Below are 13,623 nucleotides of genomic sequence, written 5' to 3' on the forward strand. Positions count from 1 at the left end.
TTTGTATTGGATACATGAAATTGTGATGACACTGATGAATTAATCTTGCACACTGTCTATTAGATTTTTTAAAATCCCCTTATTTTACCAGCTAAGTTGACTGAGAACACATTCTCATTTACAGCAACAACCTGGGGAATAGTTACAGGGGATGAATGAGCCAATTGTAAGCTGGGGATGATTAGGTGACTGTGATGGTATGAGGGCCAGATTGGGAATTTAGCCAGTACACCTGGGTTAACAACCCTACTCTTACAATAAGTGCCATGGGATCATTAGTGACCACAGAGAGTCAGGACACCCGTTTAAGTCCCATCTGAAAGACAGCACCCTACACAGGGCAATGTCCCCAATCACTGCACTGGGGCATTGGGAAATTAATTATTTTTTAGACCAGAGAAAAGGGTGCCTCCTACTGGCCCTCCAAAACCCCTTCCAGCAGCATCTGGTCTCCCACCCAGGGACTGACCAGGACAAAACCTACTTAGCTTCAGAAGCAAGCCCACAGTGGGATGCAGGGTGGTATGCTGCTGGAATGTATATTAAACCTTTTTAGTAATTACCCATAATTCTACACATTTGAATACTTGTACTTCCAATTTTGATCCTCATGATTTAGCGACTGTAAATAAAATGTGTTGATCTACTGGGATTTGTTTTTTTAAACGTTCTGTTCTGTCTGCTTGGATTCAAGAGATTAGTGGCCTATGGTTGCCTTAATCTTTCGCAGGCTGTTATGTTCTTTTGTTAAAGTATTTGCAATTTTGATGGTATAATATAGTTTTGATAAATATAAACTCAGCAAAAAAAGAAACGTCCTCTCACTGTCAACTGCGTTTATTAAAGGCAAACTTAACATGTATAAATATTTGTACACTTTAAAAAATGACCCACGGGTTTAGTAAATATTGCAAAAGAAAATCAATGATTTTTACTTAAAATAATAGGTTTCTGGTTTTACTTACATTTTTTTATGTAGTACTTAATGTATGTGTTGTAAAATCCAAGGTAATATGCTGCTAAATTTGAACGAATATTTCTAAGTAACAACCATCAACTTAAAAATATGATATTCAAAATATCATTATTATGTTGGACTAACCTGCTAGATCAAGTTCTGAACTTATATTGTGCTTATATTGTGAACCAGCTCAATGGACCTCCTCTTGATCTTTCTCCTCTGGAAAGGCCATGCAGCAGGTAAGGACCAAATTATAACTTGGAATGAAGTTTGGATCTCTCTACACATATTTTCGACGAAATGTTACTAGCTAGCATGCTACTAGCTAGTAAGTTAGCAGGGCATTTACTCGCCTCGGCGCTGTTTCTAACCTTTGTCATTTTTGTGTACGTTATATATTGACCGAAATCGCTATGTAACATATTAGCTACCTAGCGTACCAAAAAGTGCATCGTTAGCAAACATTACAGTAGAACTGAACACATGGTTCCCCTGCAATGTAATATTTGCCTGCTAGTCAAGTTAGCCAGGCAGAAACAGGAAAGCACCATACGTAGCTAGCTAACTACACTATCTAGCTACACTTGTCCTTGCGGAAACCTTGTTGTTCATATTTTCACAACATGTTCAAGGCAGCACTGCAAACGTTGACCTTGTGCAGTAGTTATCTAGCTAAATGAAATAACTGGGCTGGCTAGTAAGATGGATAACAAGCAGCTCTTCCAAGTCAGCTAGGATTGCGATGTTTCTGCTAGCTATCTAAAGCTGAAGTCATTCGAGTTTTATTTTCCTGACATTGTCATAGATTTTAATACAACTCCTCTTCTTTAGAGTATAGGTATTCAGACCTTCCTGGGTAATGGACAGACCATCTTTTCCAGAATACATTGGCATGGTATGTAAATATTGTAATGAAACAGCAGGAAGCATGTCTCGAATCCTCGACCGGGCCCGCTATCGACTGTGCCACAAAAGCCTGCTCGTGCGGCCGGGTCGATGTCCGCGTTTATAAACCCAGGGTCGTTACAATATATTTGTGTTGTCATTGTAGCTCATATAAGGGCTTGTAAGGGCTCTGATTTCCGCAATGCCGAAAACTCCGACGGAATCCAGAAATCTAAACAGAATACACGGTACCCCTCTGACAGGATACACAGGATATTTTTATTACAGTAACCCAACATTAGTGTGAAGAATAGGTATTAGATATATACTGTATTTGTTTATCACCCAAATGGATTGAACACATTAGGCAACAAAAAGTTAACATGGAATTCCGGAAAATAAAACGGTATTTGGGGGGGGGAAAGAACAAGGAATTTATAGGGCCCTATTAGTGTTTTACACAATGCGATGTCACCCAGGCAGGTATTGACAATGTGTGTCTTCCTTATTTTAAAAGGAGATAGCATATGGGATGTGTAAGTAATAATGTTTTAAGCTTATGTATACACAAAAAAAATATTGATTTTATTTTAATTCCGTAGGGATCCGGCGGTCCTTTCTTTGAAGGACTTCAATGAAAGATGGCCAACCCTGTTTGAACCCACTCGGGTACAAAATACAGCCGAAGGAAAATAGTCAATGTAGGTATAATTTTGTATTTATTTAAATATTTTGTTGTCTTGACCTAATATTATAATCTACAATTCAATATGCATTAAAGAATAGTCTGAACATTCTCACTCTACACAAGCTTTGGGAGGGGTTTCCCAATAGCATTCTGGTTCATCTTTTATACTTATCAGTTCAGAAGATGTTTTCTCTCTCTCAGATTAAGGACGAGTTCAGAAGAATTACAACTGTTTCTCTTGAGTCCACCTTTATGCAGAAGCTGGACGAATATACACCAACATGTTTTGACTTGTTTAAGTCAAAAGGAGGTGCTATAAAGGCGGTTTGTAACAGTATAGACTGATGATAAATGATAACATTTATTTTATTAAAATAAAGATGTGGAAGTTTGAAGTTGAACACTGTTGTTTCTTTTTGCATATTCCCTTGTATATAAATAATCATTTGTAGTAAATTATCCCAAGTATATTTAGGTAACTATTTGCATCAGCTTTTTAAGTATAGTTGTGAATACAGTTGTATTCAGAAGTTTACTTACACTTTAGCCAAATACATTTAAACTCCGTTTTTCACAATTCCTGACATTTAATCCTAGTAAAAATGGTGATACAGTGAGTTATAAGTGAAATAATCTGTCTGTAAACAATTGTTGGACAAATTACTTGTCATGCACAAAGTAGATGTCCTAACCGACTTGCCAAAACTATAGTTTGTTAACAAGACATTTGTGGGGGGGACAAAATGGCACCGTAGAGAGAACACGGTGTTTCAGCGAGCTCTCGTGGCATTCGTAAATTTATATTCTTACAATCTCCTAGCTTGAAAAAGTGGTAGAATTGGCTAAATAAGTTACCATATAATGAGTCTTGACGACTATTTCGCAAAAATCTCCGACAACATGCCCAATAGAACTACTAAGAAGTCGACCAAAACCACCACCCCTGTGGATGTGCATGAGGAGCAGGCTAACGTTAGCGAAGCTAACACCATTGCGGATCCAGGCACAATGGACCTGATGATTCAAAAGATGACTGATAACATTACTAAAGTGATCGATGCTAAGATAAGAACGGTCTTGGAAGCAATAGCAGGCCATTCAGCTGAAATACAGAGCGTTGTGAAACGTGTTGTTGAGGCGGAAGGAAGAATTGCTGCAGTGGAAACTTCAACTACATCTATGGACGCTAAGATAAAAGCACTTGAGAAACAGGTGCGCGAAATGGCGGAGCACATTGACGGCAGCGCGTCATGGATGCGGCTAGAAACATCGGCTCTGATGGTAGTCAACATAAAGGTCCAAAGGTCTCATTCTTCAATGATTATTCCACAGCGGTTGTACGAAGACGCAAAGCGTTTGATGAGGCGAAGGCTCGACTCCGGAGAATGAAGATGGACTACGCACTGTTGTACCCGGCCACATTGAAGATGATGGTCAACGGATCACCTAAAAAGCTCTACACACGTGAAGAGGCTGCTGCATTTATTGACTCTCTCGGGTAAATAACTTTAAGCTGCACCTCCACAGCATTGAATAACTTTGTTTATTTTTGATTGAATCTGATCATGAAACAGTGGTGTGAGTCCTCACGTACTCCGGCTCAGTAATATTCGTATCTTTATTATTTTTCTTGCTAAAGTAATAGCCGCTATAGCTCAGGCTGAGATATGTGTGAATCCATATTGGTGCCCAGGCTTGGTTTTAGGTGGAAGAGCCTCAATCTTCTTCTATTGATTTTCTTTTCCATATATATATAAAGGATGAGGCTATTGAGCGGCAATGCGGACTTAAGAGTCTACATTGGAGAGTTGAAATCCCCTGCATGTTAGCTAGTGGGAAAACCCCCTTTTGGATTTTTACATGTTTAATTTTTGGGTTTAGTATAGTTCGAGTTCAGGGTTCATATTTTTTGTTTATGCTCAGTGAGATAGAGGAGAGTTCAACACATGGAAAAAGGTACCACCCCACTTTTACAGTAGGATCCAGTCTGGAAATTGAATGGTCAAGATACAATGGCAGATAACAGACTGCGTGTATGTACGTGGAACATTAGAGGGAGCCATAACCCCATTAAAAGGAAGAAAGTACTGTCTTTTTTGAAAAAAGAAAATATTCATATTGCCCTGTTGCAAGAAACTCATTTGGATGATAAGGAGCACCTGAAATTACAACAAGGAGGGTTTGGTCAAGTGTTTTTCTCATCATTTACATCCAGAAGTAGAGGTGTAGCAATTCTGGTGAAAAAGAACTTACCACTTAAGGTCTTGAATTGTGTGAAAGATAAATTTGGTCGCTTTGTTATAATTAATGGTACTTTGCAAGGGCAGAACATTTCCATAATGAATATTTACTTCCCCCTGCTCACCCCCCTGATTTCCTCACTAAGGCATTTCTAGACTTTTCAGAATTAAACTCAGACACTGCAGTGGTTGGAGGAGATTTTAACTGCTTGTTGAACCCCCTTATTGATAAGTTTCCCAGCGGTATAGCTTCACTCTCTCATCAAGCTAAGTCACTTAAAGCTATTTGTGATGATCTGGTGTATGCGGATGTCTGGAGAGCTTTCCATCCCTCCAACAGAGAGTTCACTTTTTTCTCTGCACCTCATGGATGTCAGACTAGAATAGATTATTTTTTTATGCCCAAGACGTCTTTGCAGTCTGTTTTATCTGCTAGGATAGGAAGCATAGTCATATCTGATCATGCTGAGGTGATCCTGGACATAAAACTCAACGGGGCATTCAAACGGTCAAGACATTAGAGGTTGAACACAACCATTCTTAAAGACCATACATTCACATCATATTTTATAACAGAGTTTAAAGCATTTTTCTCTATTAACTCTCAATCAACAGATAACCCCTCGCTCCTTTGGGAGACCTGTAAAGCGTATGCCAGGGGTCTGATTATGTCATACACAGCTACTAAGAGACGGAAAAAGCGGGAAAAGCAAAAAATGTTAGAGGGTGAATTAGGAACTAAAGAGAAGGACTACATTAAAACGCCCACTCCTGCCCTATTAAAGGAAATATCAGTCATTAGATCAACGTTAGACTCTCTCCTAACACAGGATGCTGAAAAGAAAATGAGATTTGTCAGGCAAAAGCTATATGAACATGGCGATAAGCCAGGAAAGTACTTGGCATACCTAGCTAAAAAGAGGGCTGACTCTCAGTCAATTGCTACTATTACTGATTCTGATGGTAATCATTTTATATGAAAATAAATTGATAAGTGACTCATTTAAGACATTTTATACAAACCTTTATGCCTCAACTGCCAAAGGATGCACCCAAATTAATGGAGAACTTCTTTTGTAAGATTGAGCTCCCTACTATCTCCGAAGAGCAGAGGTCCCTCCTTAATGCCCCTATTACCAAGGAAGAGATAATGTTCGCAATTAAGAATCTGCAAATTGGTAAGGCCCCAGGACCAGATGGGTTTTGTAGTACGTACTATAAAGAGTTCCATGGCCTGATCCTTGAGCCATTGCGTGATATGTTTAACCACTCATTTTCAAATGACCAACTCCCTCAAACACTGAGAGAAGCCAACATTTCACTTATTATCAAAAAGGGAAAATGTCCAGAGTCTTGTTCCTCATACAGACCAATTTCCCTTCTGAATGTGGATAGAAAATTGCTTTCTAAAATTCTAGCCACAAGATTAGAGGACTCACTGCCACTAATTGTGAAAGGAGACCAAACTGGCTTCATTAGGGGCCGTAAGTCATGCAACAACGTCAGGCGGCTTCTTAATGTAATTCAAGCCTACCAACAAAGTGCTGTGGATGGTCTTGTGCTCTCCCTAGATGCTGAGAAAGCATTTGATCGTGTGGAGTGGTCTTACCTATTATTTGCTCTAAATAAATTTGGTCTGGGGGACAACTTTATAAAATGGGTGAAAGTTTTATATGATGATCCTTAGGCTGCTGTCCTTACTAATGGGCTACGGTCAAATAGCTTCTCTATACACAGAGGTACCAGACAGGGCTGTCCTTTATCCCCCCTCCTCTTTGCACTCGTTATGGAACCACTGGCCGAGGCCATCAGGGTAACGCCTGCTATACAGGGGCTGCTCATTGGTGATGTTCACCATAAAATAAGCTTGTATGCTGATGATGTCCTGATATTCATCTCTAGTCCCGAGACTTCAATTACATCTCTTATTAATATTATTGAATTATTCAGAGAATTCTCAGGCTACAAGATTAACCTTACTAAGTCAGAGGCTATGCCACTTGGTAGCCTACACTCTGTACCTAATACTTCTACCCCCTTCCCTTTTAAATGGTCTCCCTCAGGTTTCATGTATCTGGGTATATTTGTAACTCCTAAATTCCAGCTAATGTACAAAGCCAATTTTGTTCCCTTGTTTGATACAATAAGACAGGATCTGGATCGCTGGAACTCTCTCCCGATTTCTTGTTTGGGTAGAATATCCCTCTTGAAAATGAACATTTTACCTAGACTACTTTACCCAATCCAAATGATCCCAGTATTACTCTCCAATAAGGTAATAAAGGATGTAAATGGATGGCTAAGTTCCTTTATATGGAGTAAACGCAAGCCAAGACTTAAGATGGCAATATTGTAGCTGCCAAGTTCTATGGGCGGCTTGGACCTGCCCAATATCAGGTTCTATCAATGGTGTGCCCACCTTTTGTTATATTTCTGACTGGATCACAAATGATGACTCCTCTATTTGGTTAGACATTGAGACTTCTCTTTCAAAATACCCCTTACAGGATCTTTTATTTTTCAGAAGTTTCAAGTCTGTAGAAGATCACTGCAATAATCCCGTTACACTTAACACACTCAAAGTATGGAGGTCAGTTCAACGCTTCCTGGGAAGGTCCAAACTAACCTCTGCTCTTACCCCAATTCTTAACAACCCAGATTTCAGTCCAGGATTGCTGGATGCTGGCTTTAACTTATGGCTTAATAAGGGCATACGCAGGCTAAATTACTTATTTGCTGATAAGATTTTGTTGTCATTTGAGCAGATGGTCGAGAAATATCGACTCCCAAAGCAGGACTTTTTCCGCTTCCTACAAGTAAGACATTATATTCTGAAGAGCACCACCTTAATTGGTAACCCTGATGTGTCTGTCATTGAAAGAATGCTTTTTTTCCCACAAATGAAAATGTCTGTTAGTCTGTTTTATGATACTTTAAGGTCCTTTTCTGCTGTCAACACACGGAGGGTGAAACAAGTGTGGGAGAAAGAATTGTCTGTTACTATTGATGAAGAGATGTGGGAGGACATTTGGAGATATGCAAAAACAATATCTATATGTAACCGTACTAGAGCAATCCAATTAAGAATAATACACAGATTGCATATATCCCCAAATCGCAGACATGCTTTTAGTCCCACTTCCTCTTCCCCTCAGTGTCTTAAATGCAAAACTGATACAGGCACCCTAACACATTGTTTATGGTCATGTACCAAAATACAAAGATACTGGTCTGGTGTTCTGCAAGAAATTGAAAAGATCCTAGGGGTTGATCTAGAATTGGACCCAGTTTCTTTACTGTTAGGTCTCCCTAGTAGGCATGTTACTTCTGTCGGTAAAAGGAGGCTTTACAACATCCTTACCTTCGCAGCGAGGAAAAACATCCTTTTATAGTGGATTAGTGATAAGGTTCCTTCTATTAAAGATTGGCATAAGATACTATTTGAATGGGTGCCTCTGGAATATCTGACATGTACATTGCATTCTAAAACAGACCAGTTCTACAAAGTATGGGAACCTTATCTAAATTACCTAGAACCTGAGGTATCAGCTATTATGCTGCAAGGATTCTCTTAGAATGGCGGGGATCTATGTATTTCAGAACTACACTGTACGTTCCATGTGTGGAACCTAACCTCTTGGTTTAAACTGAGCTTTTTTGTTTAATTTCTGTTTGTAAGTTTGTTTAAAATGTATGTATTGAGAGACACAATGATGGTGATGGGGTGAGAGAAGCACCGAGCGGGAAGAGGAAAATGGTGTACGTATGTATGGGTGTGTATGTATGTATGTGTGTGTGTGCGTGTGTGTATGTATGCGTATGTGTGTGTATAATCATGGGTATATGTATGTGTGTGTATATATATGCACGTAGATATGTGTAAGTGGGTGCTGTTTTTCTTGTTTTTGTTCTGTGTGCTTTGTCTCTGTTGTTGTATCTCTTAATATGGGTGAAAATTGTGAAATTCCAATAAAAATACTGTTACAAAAAACAAGACATTTGTGGAGTGGTTGAAAAACAAGTTTTAATGACTCCAACCTTAGTGTATGTAAGCGTCCTACTTCAACTGCACATATTTGAGTAGTAGGAACCCAATTAAAATACATTTTACTAACCTGAGTACCATAAGTAACTCAGCAAAAAACATTTGTAGATAAAACAGAATATAAATTACTATACTGAGTAAATTCAGCAAATGAAACGTACAATATTAGCTCTGTAACGGATTACATTAAGTATATCAAACTTATAACATAAGTTCTGGGATTTAAGCAGGTCAAACAAACAAAAACTGTTCTGAACCTGATAAAATGAAGTTGAATGAAAGGAATTTTTGAGATCCAGTTTGCACTTCACTTATTTGAGTTCGTAATACACTAAAAGTAAAGTATATTATACTTTAAAGATCCTCCTTGTTGGATTTACTTAAAAAGCTGATGCAAATAGTTACCTACATTTTTTTAAAGTAAAAGGGGCAAAATATTTTGTACAGCGTGTGAATATAAGATTCAACAACTGAGACAAAAATTGAACAAATTCCACAGACATGTGACTAACAGAAATTGAATAATGTGTCCCTGAACAAAGGGGAGTTCAAAAGTAACAGTCACTATGTAGTATGGCCACCAGCTGCATTAAGTACTGCAGGGCATCTTCTCCTCATGGACTGCACTAGATTTGCCAGTTCTTGCTGTGAGATGTTACCCCACTCTTCCACCAAGGCACCTGCAAGTTCCCTGACATTTCTGGGGGGGGAATGGCCCTAGCCCTCACCCTGAGATCCAGGCTGAGATCCAGGCTCTTCGCTGGCCATGGTAGAACACTGACATTCCTGTCTTGCAGGAAATCACGCACAGAACAAGCAGTATGGCTGGTGGCATTGTCATGCTGGAGGGTCATGTCAGGATGAGCCTGCAGGAAGGGTACCACATGAAGGAGGAGGATGTCTTCCCTGTGACGCACAGTGTTGAGATTGCCTGCATTGACAACAAGCTCAGTCCGATGATGCTGTGACACACCGCCCCAGACCATGACTGACCCTCCACCTCCAAATCGATCCCTCCCCAGAGTACAGGCCTCGGTGTAATGCTCATTCCTTCAACGATAAACGTGAATCCGACCATCACCCCTGGTGAGACAAAACCGTGACTCGTCAGTGAAGAGCACTTTTTGCCAGTCCTGTCTGGTCCAGCGACGGTGGGTTTGTGTCCATAGGTGCAAGAGGCGCCGCGTAAATCAGCAGCCCAACCAGAAGGGACACGACGCCCATACTCTCACATGAAGCTCATAAAATGTGAGCGAAAATGCGTCCGTATAAGTTTTCTCAGCAAACACGAACAGGAAGTATGGCGGTCATGTGACTCCTTTAACCGCTCCTGGTTGTGAAAACTTTGCGGTCACGGGAGCACTTTAGTTTAGTTTACATTTCAGAGAGAGAGCTGAGGTCGCTTGGCGCAGTTCTACTAAAATTATATTTGACTTTGGCGCAGGCATACATACGCCAAAGCCCTTTTTGCAACATTGTTTCAACATGGACTTCCAAGGGATGTGAGCTTGATTTCTGCTGATACATTGTATCGAATGGTCATAAAATGAATACATTGGGGCAGACACGACATGGGATCTTACCTACGAGAACAACATCCTGCAATGCAGGAAGATCCTACATATTAAGGCTAAGCACTGTTTCAATCTCAATGCAAGTTTGGAACACCATTATAATGGATTGATTAGGTCATATTTTGTTACATAACAGTTAATAACACTACATGTGTGAACTAATATATAACATTATTGTTTTGTAGGACTACAGATAGGTAGCCTACAAAGCCTCAAAATGACAAATAGTGGTTTGAGGGTTTTACTCTCTGTGAGATATATACCAAACCAGCCTACACACGTGATAACTTGACAGTCTCCGAGACAGACTTGCTCAATCCATGAGTGAGTAAATATGTTGACTGAGTGAATATGTTGAGTTTGAGGAGATTGTGCAGTCAATGGGTATCAAACAGTCATTTAAATAACAGAGTAAAAAATATATACTTTTTGAGTTAATTTTTTTATTTCAGCATGTTTCACACATGTTTACAAAGGATGATCTATCATGAAAGAAATGTATATAAAAATGTCTTTAAAAAAAAAGATTTCCAGCCCATGTCATAAAACATTTGGAAGGATGAAGTGCAACGGTCAGCATACAGTAAAACAAAAGAAGTAAACATTGGCTGTCTCCCAGTAAAATGGACTCAAATGATTTAAATAGTTATGTCTCCCAGCTCATGCCTTCTCATAGGTACGCACTGCCACAATGTCTTCAAATGTGAGAGTCTGTGGATCAGATAAAATAACAAATAAATCACTGTGAAATGAGCAAATCAAACATGAAAAATAGAGTGTAAATAAACATTCATCATTATTAAAAGTAAGATATTGCTCGTTTTATGGTGATAAAAATAAGACTCCAGTTTCTATTTAGCTAAATACATCCCACCAGGTCACACCAGAAATTACCATTTAATATGATAATTGTATAATATGATAAATGCATAATATGGACAATTAGAGGTAAGCCTGCAAACTTGCATTAAAAAAATAGATATATAACTGCAGTCATCATGCTGAACTGATGAGGACAATGAACATTTTCTATACTAATTTTCACATCTCTACATTGACAACTATACTTCAGAATAAAGGCTTTCAAGCATAGAAATACCCTCTCCACCAGTAGTATTACTAGTGGGCTTGCTGCCCCACCGCCTTGTTTCAGCATCCATATTACCCAGGAATTCACATTTCATAATTAACTCGGTAAGGTTCTTACCATGACCAATTTTCCATCCTTGATTTCTCTCACAAACTTGGTCTCCTTGCCGTCCCACTTCTGAACGTGCGCAAGTTTATCGCCATCCAAGTTCACAGTGGACTACAAACAGAGGGGCAAAATAGGTCAGAATATTGCTCTCACCAACTAGTTACATATAATTACAATGTTATTGTAACTTCTATCAAGCAAGGGATACAACATCCAAAACATAATTCAGATCATATTACTCTTACAAATTTGGACTGGGTACTGTAACAGGCTTCTCAAACCCAGTGAAAATTATGAGCGGTTTCAACTGCCCAAAGCCTATCGCTGAGTAGTGTCCAGTGCATATATCCCCAATTTTGACCATAAATCCCACATTGTAGCACTTACTTTACAGTTTCTGTCATCGGCAGTGGCTTCGTCAAACTCCTCCCCCAGGTTGAATGATATTTCAGTGTTCTTGAAAGTACTCTGGGTTTTTACGACCACTTTGTCCCCCTCTTTTGAGATGATAACAGTTGGTTTGGTCACATTTCCGACCTGCCTTGTTGCAAAACCAACACCTGCGAAATTAAGGAAAAAATTTAATAAGAGGTGTGATCATGCGAACGACCATACATCATGTAATGTATCAAATATAAGTCATAAATAAACTGTCTTATTATTAGGTTATACTTTTAAAGTTATAAAAACTCACCAAGTGCTTTCATGTACTCATCGAAGTTTTCACTGTCGACCAGTTTCCAGGTGGCACAGAAGGCATCAACCATGATGAAGAGTTAGAGGACCGTGCAATAAGAGAACTGAGGTAAAGTTAATACTGATGAGTCTGAGCGTTTTCCCGTACACCTACGTTATTTGTTTGGGGCTTATTAATATGCATCCTATAAGGGGCGGATAATTACTTCCCATTGGCTTAGGAGATACTCTCTATCTTCTGATTGGCGTTGAGCGCTTCTAAAGCTATATTTCGCTTTTTACTTTACAAAGATTTGACTCAGCCTACTCATTGCAAATTACAACTATTATTTATCAACTGCTCGTGCATCGACTGCAGTTGCAGATCCGTCTTGTGACTTACTAGAGGAATGTTCTGCACAACACTAACTACTCTCCTTGCCCTCTGCAAGACAGACTGTAAAAGGAATGTGTCATATCTAGGTGTGTGAAAATACTCAGCCGGAATCAGAGCTTGTTTGATAATTCTTTGTCGTTAGTGGATTAATCCACTCAAACAGTCGCATGGGCATTCTGCATTGAGGACAGCCATTATGCACTCTGTGTGCATTCGACTAGGTCACATGTTTCAGGCAGAGAAAGCTATTCATTTTCAGTATCATATATCTGAAGGAAAGTAAAAATGGAACATTCGTGTATTTCATTATTGAGTAGGCTATGGTTACAGTAATTATTTCATAGCATGACATCGGGTTCTGACTATACTGATTAAATATGTGATGAATGTGTATGCATGTGCATGTATGAATACTATTAGGAGACAATCGTATTTTTTACTTGGCCCTCTTAAAGATGTTCAGTGCTTTGTTTCCAAGCGCTTTGACATTTGATACAGAGTGAGTTAACATGGGTAGCCTAATTCATAGCATGGAGATTTGTTGCTACAGTAACATGCATAATCCATATTTGAACAAATATTTATCCTTCATTTAATTGTTTCGATATCTATATTCAGTTAACAATTTGCTGTATATTTAATGTCAATAAAGGTCTTATAAAGAGAATGTACTGTGTATTTGCCAGTTTATTCTGAACGATCCATTAATGTCGGAGTGAAATACACGTTTGGTGCCCTCCTCTGGCCAGATACAGTATAAGACATAAAAAATTTAAAAAATACATATTTTGTCAATGGTGACAAACACAACAATATTCTGGTTTCATGGCTAAGAAAAGCTCTACTGACATACTGTATCATTGCAGCTGACTAAGGAAAAGTAGGATAGACAATGTAATCACCATTTTACTGCCAATTACAAATATTGTAATTGGCAGCAACGTTGGTATCAATTTCACT

The 13,623-nt window shown here is 39.0% G+C and overlaps 1 protein-coding gene and 1 long non-coding RNA gene across 2 annotated transcripts; one reads left to right on the forward strand and one right to left on the reverse strand.

Moving 5' to 3' along the window:
* Positions 1–1,120: 1,120 nt before the first annotated feature.
* Positions 1,121–2,917, forward strand: LOC112218070. Its single transcript, XR_002948555.2, has 4 exons — positions 1,121–1,200; positions 1,793–1,856; positions 2,449–2,547; positions 2,736–2,917. It is a non-coding gene; the product is annotated as an uncharacterized LOC112218070 (long non-coding RNA).
* Positions 2,918–10,816: 7,899 nt separating this feature from the next.
* fabp7b (fatty acid binding protein 7, brain, b) lies at positions 10,817–12,448 on the reverse strand. The gene is made up of 4 exons (XM_024377982.2): positions 12,286–12,448; positions 11,979–12,151; positions 11,601–11,702; positions 10,817–11,104 (listed from the first exon to the last, which is right to left on the reverse strand). Exons 1-4 carry the CDS (start codon positions 12,356–12,358, stop codon positions 11,054–11,056), a joined length of 399 nt encoding a protein of 132 aa, XP_024233750.1. The 5' UTR covers positions 12,359–12,448; the 3' UTR covers positions 10,817–11,053.
* Between the last annotated feature and the right edge of the window lie 1,175 nt (positions 12,449–13,623).

Source organism: Oncorhynchus tshawytscha, linkage group LG18 (assembly GCF_018296145.1).
Source record: "Oncorhynchus tshawytscha isolate Ot180627B linkage group LG18, Otsh_v2.0, whole genome shotgun sequence".
NCBI lineage: Eukaryota > Metazoa > Chordata > Actinopteri > Salmoniformes > Salmonidae > Oncorhynchus > Oncorhynchus tshawytscha.